The sequence below is a fragment of the Cnephaeus nilssonii genome, assembly GCF_951640355.1.
Source record: "Cnephaeus nilssonii genome assembly, chromosome: 6".
Lineage (NCBI taxonomy): Eukaryota > Metazoa > Chordata > Mammalia > Chiroptera > Vespertilionidae > Cnephaeus > Cnephaeus nilssonii.
This window is the reverse complement of record NC_137077.1, coordinates 90,680,768-90,701,100: the sequence shown is the minus strand read 5'-3', so window position 1 is coordinate 90,701,100 and position 20,333 is coordinate 90,680,768. Positions and strand designations below refer to the sequence as shown.

At 43.1% G+C, this 20,333-nt stretch overlaps 1 protein-coding gene across 3 annotated transcripts in view; it reads left to right on the top strand.

Moving 5' to 3' along the window:
• The first annotated feature begins 1,670 nt into the window (after window positions 1-1,670).
• The window catches only part of KDM5A (lysine demethylase 5A), a 115,962-nt gene continuing 97,299 nt past the window's right edge, over window positions 1,671-20,333 (top strand). For 2 of the 3 annotated variants that reach the window (XM_079773952.1, XM_079773951.1), the window contains exons 1-3: window positions 1,671-2,220; window positions 4,909-4,986; window positions 6,110-6,232. In XM_079773952.1, the coding sequence (XP_079630078.1) occupies window positions 2,056-2,220; window positions 4,909-4,986; window positions 6,110-6,232 (366 nt within the window). In that variant the 5' untranslated portion in view covers window positions 1,671-2,055. Of the gene's footprint in view, window positions 2,221-2,734; window positions 3,552-4,908; window positions 4,987-6,109; window positions 6,233-20,333 lie in introns of those variants that run through there. The other variant, XM_079773953.1, reaches the window with a different exon arrangement.

Here is a 20,333-nt window from a genome sequence, read left to right as displayed (position 1 = left end):
TACAAATATGCTCCAACGAAGGAAACATTACCTATGAAGGCTCAGAGGTGAGAAAAAGCATGGTGCATTCAAACCACCACAATAATTTCTGTGTAGTATGTATATGGAAAAGCACAATGAAGCTTGGGAGTAGGGCAGCAACTAGTAAAAAAGTTTGGAACTGTTGAATTTGGAGATGAAAAATGACATGACTGCTTTTAGACGAAGCAATATGACAACTGACTAGAGAGGGATTTGACAGGTGCAAAAACTGAGCTGTTATCAACAGTTCAGGATAGAAAAAATTTTAATTAGGAAAGTGATAAAAGGGATGGAGAGACATGGATGAATTTAAGATTTTTAGGTGATAAAATCTCCAGACTTGATACATCTATAATAATAATTATACTGGACAGCCAAAGGACCTTCTGGACGTCCTTCTGGACAACCTTCCAGATGAAGCCGGGGCCGTGAGGGCCGAGCCCCCCTTGCAAGAATTTCATGCATGGGGCCTCTAGTAATTATATATGGATAGTAAAGAAGCAGGAGTGCCTGGCAGGTGTTGCTCAGTGGTTGTCAGTCACCGTTGGATTCCCAGTCAGGGCACATGCTGACTGTGGGCGCCACCCCCAGTAGTGAGTGTGCAGGAGGCAACTCATTAATTCTCTCTCATCATTGATGTTTCTATCACTTCCTCCTCTCCCTTCCTCTCTGGAGTCAATAAAAACTACTTTTTTTAAAAAAAGAAGCAGGAGTTAAGGATTATTTTTATATTTCTGGCGCAGGCAACTGAGTAAATGGTTGAAGTCATTCATGGAAACTGGAAACACTGAAAAAAAATTGGAGAACTATGAGTTTAAGGTACTTTAAGTTTACCAAGTGGGGTTGTCCAGTAAGTAGCTAGATACAACTTGGGAGAGAAGCCCAGGCTGGAAATACAGATTTCAGAGTCATCAGCCATAGTTGGCAATTCTGGTCCCGGGGGGAAGCTCAGAGCGAACAGGGAGGAGAACAGCCCTTTGAAGCTAAGTCTTCCTTCCACAAATATTTGATTCTAAGAAATACACTCTCATGGTTTCTTTAGACATTTCTGCATTATTCTCCACAATTTGGAGCAAGTGGAGATGGATACAGGCACAGAGATTTTTGACAAGCAGGGTCAGAACAGCTGTCATCGCTTTTACAGCAAACTGAGAAAGGATGACGGAGTATGTGGTGCTAGAGGAAAGTGGCTGCTCTTGAGATAGATGACCTGGGGATTGGCAACAGTTGGAAAAGCAAGGTCAAAGCCGTTGCTTCTATGTGGACAAAAAGCAATTCTGCCAGCCGTTAGGATTTGGGGCAGGGGTTCCACCCCAACTTGCCATGGAGATGGGGCAATATAAAGTGGCCGAGATTATTATAAGAGGCACTAAGAGCCAAAGGGCTACAAACAAGAGAATCTGAAAAGGTTACTTGGGAAAAGGCAAGTGAACCAGCAGCGAGGTAGGGAGGCTGAGGTTAGATCGGGCTTGTTTTTCCGTCCATTTGTACACAAAGGGAAACTGGCTTACCGCACCCCCCACCCCCAACACACACACCGGAAGCAGAACCTTTGCACTCTGGCGCATTACACATTCCTCCGCGCCGGAAGAGCGCGTCTCACCTCATTTCCGTGTGCTTCCCTCCACCCTCCAGGAGAGATCATGGGACTTCCCAGGTGTGCCGGTTGAAGTCGTAGGACAGCGCGGAACTTTCACGGACAAGGAGGCCAGGAACAACTCTGAATTGCCGGGAAAGGGAGGAAGAAGGAAGGTTGTAGGACGAGGCGTCGCGCTGGGGCGGAGGGATTCTGTCCCTGGGGTGGCGGAGGGATTTGACAGCACGTTCACTTCCGGAAAAGTCCCAGCTCTGTGAAGAGAAGCCCCGAAGGAAACAATAACAAACGAAGGAGGAAGCGATTCTGCGGTTCCCGTGTGGAGCAGTTTTTGTCCCAGAAGATGAGCTTCGGGCCCCGTCAGGGGACGTGAAAGAGTTCGGTGGGCTTCAGCCAGCCTTCGCCCACCTGCTTCCCCGCGGGGCCCCCTGGGCTTGGCCATGGCGGGCGCGGGGCCGGGGGGCTACGCGGCGGAGTTCGTGCCACCGCCGGAGTGCCCGGTCTTTGAGCCGAGCTGGGAAGAGTTCACAGACCCCCTCAGCTTCATCGGCCGCATCCGGCCGCTGGCGGAGAAAACGGGCATCTGCAAAATTCGACCGCCCAAGGTACCTGCGTCTGAGGAGAGGGGAGAAGAGGAGAGTGGGGGAGTCGATGCATTTAGTTTAGTTTTACTCTTCCGGTCCTTCTGTCTTTTCATATTCGCCCTCCTTTATTTCTCAACAACTAGAAGCTAAGTTTCTGGATGTTTTTTGCCTTGGTTTCTTTTGCGGTCTTTTGTACGCTTGTCTGAACAGGGGAGTAGTGTCCCCGAGGCCTTTCCGCTTCGAACTTGGGAACTGATACTTTTCTTCCTGGATTGTGGGCAAGGCTAACAAAAGGCTTTAGGTTTTTGTTGGCCGGTGAGATGTTTGAAACATTATGGCATGATGTGTCTGTCCTACACTCCTGTACAGTCATTACAGTACGAGAGTAAAAACTCCTTTGTCGGCTTTTTCTTTATCCAAGCCTTATTAATGCTTAATTTGTTAAATATTTGCAGGCCTTATCTCACGGCTAAGGTTTCTTAAACAGTAATCTGAGCTCCAGTTGTCCCTCTAGGATGGTATCACCAAACAAGAACCCCAGACTAATTACTGCTGCAATGAAAAAGTCTTCCCTGGGGAAGATAAGGGGCAGCATTAATTTTTAAAATAAATATAGAGGTTTAGGAAGAGTTGTCAGTGATAGACGTGAAAGAAAACATAGAGGTTTAGGAAGAGTTGTCAGTGATAGACGTGAAAGAAAACGAAATATTTTGATGTTAGGAACGGTGGATTAAAGATTTATGAATCGCAATTACGGCCAATAACCGGCTTTGCTTATAGGTTAATTACATCAATCTTTAAGGTAGAGAAAGCAATTACTCCTACTTGTTTGAGGCAGTTAATGCACCGAGAAGCTGAGTGATTTGTTCAAGGTCAAAAGAGTCTTTACCCATTAGACCAGTGCTTTTCAAATGATGTTCCTGGCGCACCTGCACCAAGGTCAGCCTGATGCGTGTTAAAATGTAGGTTCGTCGGCCTCATTCCCAGGCCGGATCAGTGTCTGTATGTGGAAGACCTAGAATATGCTTTTCTAGCAAATACTCGCAAATGATTCTTACTGCACATTAAAGTTTGGGAACCGTTGCCTTAGTGCTTCTTAAAGGAACACCTTGCTTTATGTTTTGTCTACCAGTAATACAACTAAAATGTTAAGTACTCTTACCCGTGTTGCATTTTAAAAAGCATCTACTCTCACTACAGACTACCATGATGATGTGCACCACAGTGAATAAAAAGAGAAGATGGGAGGGAGGAGAGAGGAGCTAATATAGCACCTACAAACTATTTCATTTAATATTCTTTGAAGCTCTAGGAGGTAACTAAAGTCCATTTTACAGATGGGGCAGGTCTGGGTAAGTTAAACAACTTATCAAATGTATGATTTTGGGCAAGTAGCAAAGTAGATTTTGAACATAGATCCATCTGTTTGCTTCTAATATCCAGACATGCTACTCCCATTGTGCTAAATGAATTTAAGATTATAGACTATCAATTGCAAGTAAAGCATTAACAGATAGTTGCTATGGTGAGCGATTATATAGGCATTGCCATCCTCCAAAAGCTTCATTTAACATTTTTCTATCAAAATTACCTAATATTGACAAAGCCTTAAGCACTGCAGTTTTTTCTGAATCATATTTTTTACTGTTGCCTTCATGAATTAGAAATTCTGTTCAAGGTCCCTTTTGGTAAAACAAAACAAAACACAAGTTTTTTTTATTACTTAAAAAAAAGGTTGAAATAATATACCTTCTCTTTGTATTTCACCTTAATGAAAATTTAATTTCAATTAACTTAATTTCAATATTGGTGGATTTCTTTAGTTTCCAAGGTAAGATAAATGTTTTTGATTACTCAGGTTTTTAAATAGATTTACTAATATTTAGGCCAAATCAAAGTATGTTCTCTTGAACCCTGCTTGCATTGTGCTATCTCATTTAGTTATACTGCATCTCCAATCTGGAAACTGTCCTTGTTCTATGGGTTTGCTTACTTTTGAAAAAATTATTTGGATGCCCATTTATATAACATAGACTGTAAAGTGCTGTGTCACATTATACATGAATGAAAAACATATCCAATTATATAAGTACTTAAAATTATTTTAAAATCTTTAATTGTATGCTTTTTGTTTCTTTCAAATTCTGCTTTCTTTTTTATTTGTAAACTTGAATGTTTATTAGACATTGTATTGAGATACATGAGCTCACTGCATTGTACTTGACTAATTGGGGAAAGCATAATTGTGGGATGTAAACAGTGGTACTTGTGAGATTTGAGGATTTATAGATAAAAATTTTAATACTAAGAATATTAGAGATAAGTAATTTTATCTAAAAATATTACTCTTTCGCCTGACTGTTGTGGCTCAATGGTTGAGCGTTGACCTATGAACCAGGAAGTTATGGGTCTATTCCTGGTCTGGGCACCTGCTTAGGTTGCAGGCTCAATCCCCAGTGTGGGGTGTGGAGGAGGCAGCTGATCAATGATTCTCTCTCATCATTGATGTTTCTATCTCTCCCTCTCCCTTCCTCTCTGAAATCAATAAAAATATATTTAAAAATATTACTCATTCTGTTGTATAATAAAGAAGACTTATTAGTTCTCTTATCATGATTTTTGATAACTCACCCCTTAAATCGAGGGAAGGAATAATGCATTCCTTGCTTATATGCCAATATACTTTAAAATAAAAATCTTTCTATTTAGGATTGGCAACCTCCATTTGCATGTGAAGTAAAAAGCTTTCGTTTCACACCCAGAGTCCAGCGCCTGAATGAACTTGAAGTGAGTATTATATAGCCATTGCTGCCTCCTGATTCATTTTTTTATGTTAGGGCTCTTGGTAGAGAACTTTGAGAAGTTCATGTACCAGTGCTCAGAGTTAATGTTAATTGGGATTGAATGGAAGGACGTTTCTGATTAAAAAAAGTTTCAGGTTGTTAATACTGTTTTTTCACTTAACTGGGATTATGGGAAATTATCTCTAGCCATATTTTTTGTAGTTGAAATATCCAGCTTAGTTAATTTCAGAAACCCGGAATTCTTAAGTTGAACTTTCTTCAGTGCTTGTTTCACTAAAAGTTTTTTTTTACTTTTTTTACTGTTGGAAGATTGCCTCCTGTGATCTTTGGAAAATAGTTTTATAAATTCTATCAAAAAACCTAGTTTTCAGAAGTCCCACCCCCCTCCTTTGGCTAACAGTACTTTTCCAGGGGAATAAAGTTTTAATTAATTTTTAATTTTTTAAATTAAAATCTTAAATTAATTAAAATTAATTTGAATTGTTAAGATCTCCCTTTAAATATTACTAATCTCTATTTAGATATTGTTGTTCTTGTCTGCCAGATTTTTAGGAGATTTTTTTGTTTGATAGAAAACTGTTTCAGCGTACAAAAGAGAAATCTTAGCTAAGGCTTACTATGTCATGTGAGGCTTTTTTCCCCTTGATGCTCCTAAAACATTTTTGGAGATTTTAATATATATCTTTTTCCTGTAGTCTCTTGTAATTAGATACTTGATGAAGGATTTTAATATCAGTGAGGTAGAGAATTGGTGTTCCTTAAGCATGTTATCTACAGATGAAATGGCAGAATGCTTAGAAACAGAATAATTTGATCTAAATTTCCTGGTTAGCTTAAATTTAAGCCATCTTCATCCAGAAAATTGCTTTGGGTGATAATATGAGACCCGTTCACATATATTAGAGTAACTTTTTTTGCCTTAATGAATAAAGTTTATTAGAAATATTTTGCTTCTTTATTATTAGCTTACTTTACAAGGTTGGACTAAGCAATAATGAAAAATCTGAATTTCTTTTGAGAAATGAATACCTTTGTTAAGTGAAATACATTTATTTTCAACCATAATGTGGTTTTTATTTCTGATTTCTGTATTTTAATAATCTTAGGCAATGACGAGAGTGAGACTGGACTTCTTGGATCAACTAGCAAAATTTTGGGAACTTCAAGGATCTACTTTGAAGATCCCTGTGGTAGAGAGAAAAATCCTGGATCTGTATGCTTTGAGCAAGGTGAGGCTTTTACTGGGATTAGAAATTGGTAAATTTCTAAATTTATTAAATTATTTATTAAATTTCTGAATTTATCAAATTAGGAATTTCAAATACACTTGATAGAAAAGGAATCATCACTGCCTATGTAGGATTTGTTTAACAGTGAACTGCAAACATGAATAGAAATGAGAGATCTAAAAGTTATCTTTAAAATCTATTTTATAGTTTCTTATGAGATTCGTATTTAATGACACTCAGATTAGTAGGCTCTCTTGTACACAATAATGGAAAAGAAATGACACCAACCGCCAGAACCGGTTTGGCTCTGTGGATAGAGCATCGGTCTGCGGACTGATGGGTCCCAGGTTCGATTCTGGTCAGGGGCATGTGCATTGGTTGCGGGCACATCCCCGGTGGGGGGCGTGCAGGAGGCAGCTGGTCGATGTTTCTCTCTCATCGATGTTTCTGGCTTTCTATCCCTCTCCCTTCCTCTCTGTAAAAAATCAATAAAAATATATTAAAAAAAAAAAAAAAAAGAAATGACACCAACCTAACATTATCTTGTCTTGAGTGTATAATGTACTGTGTTGAGCTTGTCCTTTTTTCTACTTCTTAATGTAAATTTGGTATATTAAAGAGGTTGATGTTATTCAACATTATTATGTTTGGTGCATATCACTTACATTAATACCTCTAAGTAATGATAATAGTTAACTGAGGTCAGCATTATCCAGTGGAATGAATAATAGCTCACAAACGTAAGGTTAAAGTGTTTGGACTTGCTTATAGGATAGATTAACATTGCTATGATTTGAAGGAGGAGGATTTGTTTGTGTCCTCCTTCTGTATGAAATGACTAAACAGAAAAAAAAAAGTGTTTAGACTAATTTTTACTTAAACTTAGGTTAACTTTGTTTAACTTGGTAAACTTAGATTAACTTCACATTATCTAATGTGAAGAAAACTAACTGACCTGCAACAGGGTTTATAGTAATTATCTTGAAGACATATTTTATTAATACAATAATAAAAATTTATGATTGCTTGAATTTGTGAGTGAAGATAGCTTGATTATCTGAAGAATTGCAAATCAACTTATTTATTTTAATTTTATTTTTTCCCTTTTATTTATTTATTTTTATTTATTTTTGTTTTTTTTGTTTTTTCTTTTTTTCAACTTATTTATTTTTAAAACATTTTAAAAAAAATCTTTACCTGAGGATATGCTTATTGATTTTAGAGAGAGGGAAAGGAGGAGAGAGAGACAGAGATACTGATGTTCACGTGAGAGAGAAACAGTGATTGATCGGTTGCTTTCCTGTGCACGCCCAGATCAAACCCACCACATAGGTATTTGCTCTTACCAGGAAATTGTGCCCTCAGTCTTTTGGTGTACAGGACAATGCTCCAACCAACTGAGCCACACTGACTAGGGCTCAACTTATTTCTGTGGCCTTTTATATCCTACTAGTGCCCCGGTGCACAGATTTGTGCACATTGAAAGGAAATTAATTACAAGGTGGCCGGCGGGGTGGGACTAGGCGAGATGGGCCAGACATGCCCTGGAGTCAACCTCCCATGGTCCCTCCCCTGCCAGCCACACTTGAAGGGCGTCTGCGGAGTGAGCAGGGTCCCTAAGGCAGGTGGGGTCTCTTGGCCTGGCCTGCGGGAATTGGGCCGAAACTGGCTCTCCAACATCCCCCGAGGGCTCCTTCGGACCCTCTGGTTCCGGGGTGCATCACCCAAGAACCACTGTTGCCTGGTCACCGCAGCTTGGCAGCTCCTGTGTTGAGCGCCTGCCCCCTGGTGGTCAGTGCGCATCATAGCTACCGGTTTGGATGGTTGCTTAGCCTTTTATATATATAGATGATTGATGTACTATCTACACTAATAAAAGGGTAATATGCTAATTAGGCTGGGAGGCCTTCCAGGAGACCTTGCGGATGTTCTTCTGGACAAAGCCATGGTGGGGGGGCTGAGGTAGAGGCGGTTAGAGGCCAAGAGGGGAGGGCAGTTGTGGGTGATCAGGCCAGGATGGGATGGCAGTTGTGGGTGATCAGGCTGGTTGTGGGTGATCAGGCTGGCGGGGGGGCCAGTTGGGGGCGAGCAGGCCGTCAGTGGGGGTCAGTTGGGGGTGATCAAGACAGCAGGGGGCACAGTTTGGAGTGAGAAGGCCAGCAGGGGGGCAGTTGGGGGCGAGCAGGCCAGTGGGGAGGGAGAGTGGGGGTGGGCAGGCCAGTAGGGGGGACAGTTGAGGGTGAGCACGCTGGCACGGGGGGCAGTGGGAGGTGATCAGGCTGGCGGGGGGAGGCATTTGGGGGCGAGCAGGCCGGCGGCGGGGGGCAGTTGGGGGTGAGCAGGCCAGCAGGCAGATTGGTTAGGGGCACTCAGGCAGGCAGGCAGGTGAGTGGTTAGGAGCCAGCAGTCCTGGATTGGGAGAGGGATGTCCGACTGCCGGTTTAGGCCCGTTCCCTGTAAACTGGCAGTAGGACATCCTTCAAGGGGTCCTAGATTGGAGAGAGTGCAGGCCGGGCTGAGGAACACCCCCCCTCCCCCATACATGAATTTCATGCACCGAGCCACTAGTCTTGAAATAAATTTTTTTTTCACATTTAAATTACAGAGTTAATTTTGGAAGATTTCACTTTCAAGGAAAAAAGTGAAAATAATGATATTTAAATTACTATTGTTATTTTCAGCTGCCTCCTACATGCCCCCTACTGGGGATTGAGCCTATAACCCGGGCATGTGTCCTTGACTGGAACTGAACCCAGGATCCTTCAGTCCGCAGGCCAATGCTCTATCCACTGAGCCAAACCTGCTAGGGCTAACTTATTTTTTACAATACATTTGAAAATTAATATCAGGTCAAAATTCTCTAAAAATTTTGTTTTATGCCAAAAATTCTCAGAAGTATAATCTTATGCTAAAATGTAGTTCTAGGTTTGTTTTATCAGTCGTGTAATGATGTCAATAATTAAGCACTGTGCTGAGAATTACCTAGTGCAGGTGTATGAAAACCTATGATACCAGAGGGTAAATATAGTGAATTTGAGGGATGGGTTTGTATCTTGTAGGGAACCATTCGGGTAAAAATAATTTCTTTTAAGAATTTTCTTTTTTAACAATTAAAAGGTAAATATTCAGTTTAAATTAGATGGTAAATTAGGTTGCATTCTTGGTTTTATAGAGTTACTAGAAGCCCGGTGCACAAAATTCGTGCACGGCGGGGGGTTGTCCCTCAGCCCAGCCTGTACCCTCTCCAATCTGGGACTCCTGGAGGGATGCCCACCAGGATCGGGCCTAAACGGGCAGTCGACATCCCTCTCACAATCCAGGACTGCTGGCTCCCAGCTGCTTGCCTGCCTGCCTTCCTGATTGCCCCTAACCACTTCTGCCTGCCAGCCTGATCACCCCCTAACCACTTCGCTGCCAGCCTGGTTGATGCTTAACTGCTCCCCTGCCAGCCTGTTTGCCCCCAACTTCCCTCCTCTGCCAGCCTGGTCACCCCTAACTGCCCTCTCCTGCAGGGTTGATCACCTCCAACTGCCCTCCCTTGCAAGCCTGGTCCCCCTCAACTGCCCTCCCTTGCAGGCCTGGTCCCTCACAACTGCCTTCCCTTGCAGGCCAGGTGCCTCCCAACTGCCCTCTCCTGCTGGCCATCTTGTAGTGGCCATCTTGTGTCCACATGGGGGCAGGATCTTTGACCACATGGGGGCAGCTATATTGTGTGTTGCAGTGATGATCAATCTGTATATCACTCTTTTATTAGATAGGATAGAGGCCTGGTGCACAGGTGGAGGCCAGCTGGTTTGCCCTGAAGGGTGTCACAGATAAGGGTGGGGGTTCCCTTGGGGTGTGGGGCGGCCTGAGCAAGGGGCCTGTGGTGGTTTGCAGAATGTATTGAAAATATGTTGATTAAAGGTTAAGTTTGATTGTCCTAGGGTTTATTGGTGTCTTGTCTTTTCGTCCCCATGGACATCTCTTTCCCCTAACCTTTGAGAATGCTTATAAAACTGACTTAAAGATAAAGGCAGACAGGATTTGATTTATAGATATTTTGTTTATTATACTTTTGTTCCCTAAATGTCATAGTGAGATTGTTGCCTCTCACATGAATATTTTTCTTTACATTGAGGTGTAACTTGGAGCACAATGCACAAATCTTTTTTTTTTTTTACAATGCACAAATCTTAAATGTCAGTGGGTTCAATCTTTATCTACACTCATGGAACCACCACCCACATCAAGATAGAGAATATTGCCGAAACCGGTTTAGCTCAGTGGATAGAGCGTCGGCCTGCGGACTCAAAGGTCCCGGGTTCGATTCCGGTCAAGGGCATGTACCTTGGTTGCGGGCACATCCCCAGTAGGGGGTGTGCAGGAGGCAGCTGATCGATGTTTCTCTCATCGATGTTTCTAACTCTCTATCCCTCTCTCTTCCTCTCTGTAAAAAAATCAATAAAATATATTAAAAAAAAAAGATAGAGAATATTTACAGCATTCTAGTTGTGTCCTTTATATCCTTCTGACAGAACTCTCTCCCAAAGTTACCACTATTCTGATCTCTATCATTGGGTGATTATTTCATTAGCATGACATTTTACTTTGTAGCAAGAGGCTCAAGCTGAAAACTACAAAATCATTGAGAGTTCTGATATATATATTTTTTCCTTTTTTAATCCACATCCGAGGACATGCTTACTGATTTTAGAGAGAGGGATGGAGGGAAAAAGAGAGGGAGAAACATTGATCCATTCCCTTTCCGTATGTACTCCAACTGGGGGATCGAACCCGCATCCTAATTATATGCTCTGACTGGGAATCGAACCCACAACCTTCCCATGTACAACACAATGCACTAATCAACTGAGCCACACTGGCCAGGCCTGGAGTTCTGATATTGTTAGGTTGTTAGGTATGCCCTTTAAAAAAATTTTTAATTTTTGGCTGACAGTTGATGAACACCTTTTGAGCTTGTGTTATACACATGATTTTGAAACACTTTGATTTTGACAACTTTTTAATGGGAAGCAAATTTTCAGTCTTCTGAATCATAAATTGTCAGTGTGGTGGTTCCCTGTTTTGGTTAAATCACTTTGTCCTTCTCACTTATTTTTTTACTAGAGGCCTGATGCACGAAGATTCGTGCAAGAATAGGCCTTCCTTCCCCTGGCTGCTGGCACCGGTTTCCCTCCCGCACCCAGGACCTGGGCTGCTTCGCTCCAGCTGCTGCCAGGCACCCAGGACATGGGCTGTTTTGCTCCAGTAGCTGCCAGGCATCTGGGATCAGGGCTGCTTTGCTCCGGCCGCTGCCGCCACCCACTGGGGGCGTGCTCCGAGCAGCACCGCGTGGCCGCTTGGAATGCGCCCCCCACCCCTGGTGTATGTGTGTCTGCTGGGGCTGGGGGGCGGCACGCAGTCGCCTCCCGCACATCTGCGCACACAGCTCCTCCTGAGGGGTCGTGATGCAGCCTCTGGTTGTGACGCCCAGCTAATTTGCATATTACCTGTTCATCTATCTATCTATCTATCTATCTATCTATATATATATATATGTATAGATAACAAAATGTGTTATTTGGAATGTCTGTATTTTATTGGAGTTTTACATTAACAACTTCTGTTTATAATCAGTGCATCAAGGAACATTTATTCTAGCCCTTAAAAGATGATTTTTTTTTATTTTGCAAACCAGCATTCTTCCTTCTCCATTTTCATTCCCATTCCCATTCCTCAGAGCTAATCACTTTCAATTCTTTTAGCTGTTTCCTATTTTAGTATTTATATTTAAAAATAAAATGTTCATTATGCTACTTCTTCATTTTTTAGTTTTAAATATTATATACTGATTACCTGCTATTAGAAGTGGGGAATGGGTGTAAGAAATCTAAATCTTCACAAATTCCAGGTCCCCTGTTTCCTTATAGTGTAGTTAGATCAATTTTTTATTAATCAAAAATTATTACTGTGACTATAAATACAAATATTATTTGTATTCCAGCCTTATGGCATGCTATGATTGTTTCTTTATACCAATTTTTATTTTCTTTGGAGTTAATAATCTCTTTCTCCATTTTGTACATTTATTTATAACTATCAAAAATTTATTTTCAGATTTTCCAGCAGAAGTGTAAATCTCTCAGTATGCTTTTACCCATCAGATAATCTGTCAGTTTCATTTTCTCGGAGCCATTTCTCTGGAGTTTTCTTTCCTGCTCCAGTGCAGACTTGTTGTTTCTTAAGGTCACCTGTCAGCCTGGAACTTCATTTCACTATTATTCTGGAGATTCCCTTTGCCTTTCCATGTTTCAAGTCTGTTTTACTTGGTTAACTCCTATTTTGGTGAAATATTTCTTTTCTAGTTTAGTGAGCAAGAAGGTAAATGGCATGTACATTTTTGGCTTGTCTAAAAATGTTCTAAAACTTTATTGGTGGTTTGGTGGGGTTTAGAAGTCTAAATTGTAAATCATTTTACTTCAGTATTTTGAAAACATCTTACCTAATAATAGACAAACATGTAAATTGACCGCACCTCCGCTACACCACCAGCCAATCAGGAGTGATATGCAAATTAACCCAACAAGGATGGTGGTTAATTTGCATACTCAGCCACCGAGTGACAGTGGCGGGATGCAGGTGTTCTGCCCCACCCCTGGTCTCTCAGGGCCTCTGGCAGCTTGGGAAGGAGGGGCCAGAGCAGAAAGAGGCAGCTCCCGTAGCGGAAAGAGGCGGTTCCAGGGCCTGAGTGGAAAGGCGGTGCCGGCAGCCAGGGAAAGGAAAGCCCATTCTAGCACGAATCTTCGTGCATCGGGCTTCTAGTTACTCCATAGTCTTCTCTGGCTTCTAGTGTTACTGTTGGAAAGGTGCTATATTAATTCTTGTTCCTTTCTATATGATTTTCTTTTTCTTGAAGACATTAGGACCTAATTTTTATTCCTGGTGGTTTGAGGTTTCACAGTGATATTCATAGCTATGTGTTTATTTTTATTTAATATTTTTATTGCACTTGAAAACTCTAATCTGAACTCATGTCTTTGATTTCTTATTACTTCTCTTGTATTAGTTTTAAAAAATATATATTTTTATTGATTTCAGAGAGGAAGGAAGAGGGAGAGAGAGAGATGGGAACATGACCAATTGCCTCCTGCATGTGTCCTGACCGGGAATCGAACCATGATCTTCTGCTTCAAAGGTCAATGCTCAACCATTGAACCACACTGGCTGGGCTTGGACAATTTCTTCCATTTGAACTCTTTTATTAGTTGGATTTTTGACTAGTAGCTTGATGTTACAATATTAGACTATTAGATTGATCCTATAATTTCTTTCTTTCTTTCTTAGGGTAGAGTCCCTTATTTTTTAACTCTTCTGAGAGTAAATCGCTAGTCTTCTGCTTGGAGAGGGATAGTTGCCTGGCTATGCTTAGTGATGGTGGTCTAAGTGCTTTTTTTATACAGATTTTCAGCCAATCCTGTTGTTTGTTCATCGCCATCCCTAATTTTAAAGGTACTGCTGCTCCCATTTCATAAGCCTTTACAAGTTCTATGTTGCAAAAGCTTCTCCTATTGCAGATGCTTTGTTTTTTTATTTTTTATTTTATTTTATTTTATTTTTTGCTTGCTGGGTTATAACATGTACAACCTGCTTTCTCTTGGCCTGTCTGTTCTCTTAGGACAGTGATGGGCAACCTTTTGAGCTTGGTATGTCAAACTTCGCCAAAAAACTGAATATAACTCGGGTAGTGTGTCACTGAGGAAAAAACTAACTCCAAGACTCTAGTCGCAAATGTTTCATCCTCAGGAGCAGCAAATGTTTCATCCTCGGCATGCGGCCACGTGTCATCAGAAATGGCTACACGTGTCAGTGCTGACACTCGTGTCATAGGTTCGCCATCACTGTCTTAGGATTATGCCTTTGTGTTCCTTTGCTGTCTTTTTAGTGGAGTTTTGATAGGGAGCTTTTTAGTGTAATACTACTATTACCTTATCCTCTTATATAATAAAGAGATAATATGCAAATAGTCATCATGCCGTCACTCTGCAATGGCTCAGACACTCAACACTGGGGAGAGAGGAATGGGGACCAGCCAGGCACAAATGAGCTCGCGAGAGAGGAATGGGGACCAGCCAGGCTGCGGCCCGGGAGAGGGACAAGCCTTCTGCCCTGCAGTCCTGGGCGCCTGTGGCTGCAGCCTGGGCAAAGCCGCCTGCCCACGGTCCCCTGTGGTCGCGGCCAAAGGGAGGGAAGCCCGGGTCCTGGGTGCCTTCGACTGGCCGGAGGAGGGAATCCTGGGTCCTAGGTACGGGGTGAGGCAGAGGTGGTTAGGGGCAATCAGGCCAGCAGGGGAGCAGTTAGGGGCTATCAGGCCGGTAGGGGAGCAGTTAGGGGCGATTAGGCAGGTAAGCAGAGGTGGTTAGGGGCGATCAGGCAGGCAGGCAGGCGAGTGGTTAGGAGCCAGCGGTTCCTGATTGTGAGAGGCAGTCGGACATCCCCCGAGGGGTCCCGGATTGGAGAGGATGCAGGCTGGGCCAAGGGACCACCCCGTGCACGAATTTCATGCACCGGGCCTCTAATTTCTGTTATAATTGTCTCTTGCTAGCCAGACTTAGTTTGTTATTGGACTGAAGTTTTGGCTTTGATTGACATTACTCTTCAGTCAAGTTTTGATTAAAGTCTTCTCTTTGTTGTGTTTAATTTAAGTATATGTCATCTATGTTTTTATAGGGCATGGTTCCTAAGTGATATTTTTCTGGTGACCATTATGATAAATAGCATTGCAAATGCTTGAAATAAATGGTTTATATTTTGAAGTTACCCATGGTAATCCCTGAATCTGTCAGCAGAATAAAAAGAAGTGTAAGGTTTTGTGTTTTTATAGTATTAGGGCTGGTTAGATTGTTAAGAGTATTATATGCATGAAGCCAAACTCATGGCTTTTATTTCTGTGTGAGATAGCTTTGTCTTATTCCTTGGCCATATCCTGATTCTGCTGGCTGTCGTTTTCACAGCTAGCTATGTGCCAGTAATCAGAACTGGTTGGGAAAGCATGACTGGATCTGTGCATCATTACTAATGGAAATTTAGCTTAAAGTGCTTTGAATGCAAAGCAGATTATTATGCAATGGTGATCATTGTATTGGATAGTAAAGATTATTGAGAGGGCTTCTATTTCTTCTCCCACTTCCTTTACTAGTCCTCTCCACTTGCTTCAGCCAAATTGACTGGCTTATTGTTCCTCAAACACTTGGCATGCTTCTTAACTTAGGGCCCTTGCTCTGGCTACTCCCTTTGTATATAGCTAGGGTAACTGCTTTATTTCCTTCACATCTTTGCTCAGGTTTCAACTTTGCCATGAGGCTTTTTGTGACTAATTAATACTTCAATTTACCCTCATTCCACTCCTTGCGAGGCCTTTTAAATGCTTTTTAAAATTTCTTCTACAGGATTTATCACTTCAAAATTTACATATTATATTTATTGTGTGTCTTCATCCACTAGAATATAAGTTCCATAGAGGCAAAATTTTTGTTTTACTCATAAACATATCTCAAGCACCTAGAACAGTAGCTGTGACAGTATAGAAGCACTGGAAAGACATGAAAGAAAGGCATTTTATCCATTTGCTTCCAGATAACCCTCTATCTAAACCACCCTCATTGTCTTTTACACTATAAAATTTGAAAGTAAATTTTTTCTCTTTATAATTTTTCTGGTTAGCTCTTAAAAGAAGAGCTTCTTTGAGGGTATGATAAAAGATGCTGAAGAATTAGAAATGTGTTCAACTCTGCATATGAACTTACTAGAGGCCCGATGCATGAAGATTCATGCAAGAATGGGCCTTCCTTCCCCTGGCTGCTGGCACCGCTTTCGCTCTGGCTGGAGCTGCCTTTTCGCTCCGGCCCGGAGCCACCTTTCCCCTCCAGCCCAGAGCCGCCTTTCCACCTTCCCACGCTGCCCAGAGGCCTGGAGCAGCTGGGGTGGCGATGACGCAAGCATCCTGCCCAGGCCCCAGCCACTCGGTGCCTGCATATGCAAATTAACCTGCCATCTTTGTTGGGCTAATTGGCATACTCCTGATTGGCTGGTGGGCGTTGCGAAGGTAAGGTCAATTAGCATCTTACTCTTTTATTAGGTAGACTAGAGGCCTGGTGCACGAAATTTGTGCATGGGGGGGTTATGTCCCTCAGCCCAGCCTGCACCCTCTCCAATCTGGGATCCCTCTCACAATCCAGGACTGCTGGCTCCCAACTGCTCGCCTGCCTGCCTTCCTGATTACCCCTAACCACTCCCCTGCCAGCCTGATTGATGCCTAACTGCTCCCCTGCCAGCCTGTTTGCCCCGAACTGCCCTCCCCTGCAGGCCTGGTCCCCCCCAACTGCTCTCCCCTGCAGGCCTGGGTCCCCCCCAACTGCCCTTCCCTGCAGGCCCGGTCACCCCCAACTTCCCTTCTCTGCCAGCCTGGTCACCCCTAACTGCTCTCCCCTGCAGGCTTGATCGCCCCCAACTGCCCTCCTCTGCTGGCCTGATCGCCCACAACTGCCCTCCCTTGCAGGCCTGGTCCCTCCCAACTGCCCATCTTGTGTCCACATGGGGGCAGCCGTCTTTGACCACCAGGGGGCAGCCATCTTGTGTGTTGGAGTGACAGTTAATTTGCATATATTCTTTTATTAGATGTGTGTTTCTACCAAGCTTTCAGATATTTCACTAGTGGGAAATTTTGCTTTGGCTATAGGTTTATCTTTGTCTACAATAGTATTCTAGATCACAAGAGTTGAAAACATTTTCTTCACTTATTTATAATATATGCACCCCCCCCTCCATTTTTTTAAGCACCTTTAAAAAAATTGATTTTAGAGAGAGGAGGTGGGGGAGAAACATCGATCTGATGTTCCACCCATTCACATACCCATTAGTAAATTCCTTTATGTGTCCCAACCGGAGATCAAACCCACAACCCTGGTACATTGGGACGATGCTCCAACCAACTGAGCCACCTGGCCAGGGCCACAGAACATTTATAATACAGCTAACATTGATATAGTACTTACCATGTGCACCCTCCCCAATTGCCCCCACACAAAGACATTTATAATACAGCTAACTTTGATATAGCACTGCTATGTCCTGATGCTTTTCTTTGTTTTTTAAGGTTTTAGAATTTTTTTTTTTTTTATTGATTACTAGTAGCCCGTTTGCACGAAGATTTGTGCAATAGACCTTCATTCACCTGGCTGCCTGCACCAGTTTTCTGCCGGCACAGGGGACCCAGGCCTTGGCTGTGGCCACCGCCTTCTGCCTTTTTCAGGGTCTGGGCTTGGCCCCGGGCAGTGGCCTTGGGCTCAGCCGCACCCAACATCCCTGCTAAGGATCGCAGGAGCCGACCCCCAGTGGTTTCCTGCGATCCTTGCAGGCTGCCTGCTGGTGCCCAAGGCCGGGAAAGCCTCCGCCCCAGGCTTTCCTGGCCTTGGGCTCGCCGCACCCAGCGTCCCTGCTACTGATCGCAGGAGCCGAACCCCAGTGGTTTCCTGCGATCGGTGCAGGCTGCCCGCTGGTGCCCAAGGTCGGGAAAGCCTCGGGCGGCTTTCCCGGCCTTGGGCTCGGCCGCACCCAGCGTCCCTGCTACGGGTGTAGGAGCTGACCCCCTGGTCGTTGCCTTCGATCCGTGCAGGCTCCTTGCGAGGCTTTCCCGGCCTTGGGCTCCTCCACACCCCAACGTCCCTGTAACGGTTTCCTGGTGGGCGTGGTTGGTGGGCGTGGCGAAGGTTCGGTCAATTTGCATATTTGTCTATTGTAAGATGGTATCACATAATTGTCCTCATCCCCCCATTCCCACCCCAAACCCCTCCCTACGTATGCCCCCACCCCCCTGTTGTCCGTGACCACTGGTTAGGCTTATATGCATGCATACAAGTCCTTTGGTTGATCTCTCCCCCTTTCCCCCACCCTCCCCTACCTTCCCTCTGAGGTTTAAGAGTCTGATCGATGCTTCCCTGTCTCCGGGTCTGTTTTTCTTCATCTGTTTATGTTGCTCATTATTTCTCCTAGATGCGTGAGATCATGTGATACAGAAATACACTTGTAGGAACCGAAAATGAGACCAGCCGTAATGGTTATGCTGAGAGGCAAATGAATCAGTCTGTAGTGAGTTTCTTTCTGGGCCAACAGTTCTTTTGAGTCCTTATTTCAATGTCAAACAGTTCCTTATGTGTAGATGTCAGCATTGATATTTCAGTTCTGGTTGGTGGACAAATGGTGGTGATGCAGTTCCGACCGTCTCTGGTTTGGTCCTGGGCATCCCTGATGCTTTTCATGTTTTGTTTTTTTTAAAAATATATTTTATTGATTTTTTACAGAGAGAAAGGGAGAGGGATAGAGAGCTAGAAACATCGATGAGAGAGAAACATCGACCAGCTGCCTCCTGCACTCCCCACACCGGGGATGTGCCCGCAACCAAGGTACATGCCCTTGACCGGAATCGAACCTGGGACCTTCCAGTCTGCAGCCCGACGCTCTAGCCACTGAGCCAAACCGGTTTCGGCTTTCATGTTTTATTTATTTCATTTGTCTTCACAATGAGGTGTAGGTACTATTATAACTTTTTAAGTAATAGTGAGGAATCTGAAATGCAAATTATGTAACTTACCCAAGGTCATACAACTATTAATTGGCAGAGCTGGGATTTGAACTCTGTCAGTCTGGCTCCAGAGTACATACTCTTAGCCTTTAAAAAATTGTGGTAAAATATACATAACATAAAACTCACCATTTTTAAGTAAATAATTTAATGGCATTAAGTACATTCAGAATGTTGTACAACCTGATAAGAGAAACTGAAGGGTATGATACTATCTATCCATTTATGATACTGTTTATCACTACTGTCCATTTCCAGAACTTTACCCCTCCCTGTATCCCCTGGAAAAACCTCTATTCTACTTTCTTTCTCTATGAATTTGTTTACTCTAGGTATGTCATGTAAGTGGAATCATACAATATTCATCTTTTTGGGTTTGATTTATTTCACTTATAATGTTTTCAAGGTTCATCCATGTTGTATCAGAATTTTATTCCTTTTAAGGGCTGAATAATATTTCATTGTATGTGTATATCACATTTTTTAATCCATTAATCTTTTGATGGACATTAGGGTTGTTTCCACTTTTTGGCTATCCTATATAATAAAAGGCTAATATGCAAATTGGCCAAACAATGGAACAACTGGTCGCTATGATGTGCACTGACCACCAAGGGCCAGATGCTCAACATAGGAGCTGCCCCCTGGTGGTCAGTGTGCTCCCACTCAGCCAGAAGCCAGGCTCACAGCTGGTGAGCTCAGAGGTGGTGGCAGAAGCCTCTCCTGCCTCTGCAGCAGCACAAAGGACCACTCGGACATCCCTCGGCTTAGGCCCGCTCCCTGTGGGGTCATGGAGGGGTCCTGGACTGCGAGAGGGTGCAGGCAGGGCAGACGGACACCCCCTCCAGTGCACGAATGTCGTGCACTAGGCCTCTAGTTGTGAATAATGCTGCTGTGACTATTCGTATGCAAGTATCTGTCTGAATCCTAGCTTTCAGTTCTTTTGGGTATATACCTAGAGATGGAATTGCTGGATCATGTGGTAATTCTTTGTTTAATTTTTCTCCTAAGTCTTTTGATACAGTAAAATATAGTAATGTATATTCAAAAAGGAAAATTACTTTGAGTTCAAATAACTATGTCACAGTCCTTTTTATTATGTTGTCAGTGAAACTGGAAACTGCCTATATGCAGGGGTGGGAAACCTTTTTTCTGCGAAGGGCCATTTGGATATTTATAACATCATTTGCAGACCATACAAAATTATCAACTTAAAAATTAGCCTGCTCTAGTTGTTCAAACATTCAGTTAACTCACCCCTAATGGCTTGGCAGGGCCAGATCAAATGATTTCTTGGACCTTGTATGGCCTGGTGGCCAGACATTCCCCACCCCTGTTTTATAGAGTGTGAAAGATGTACAGTATCAGCTTCTGGAAGATAGGGGGCTTTGATACATGTATATTATGTACAATGCCAGGTTTGATGTGAGCATCAGCTAAATCGGCCAATTTATCTCATTACTTCCTACGTTAATACATTCT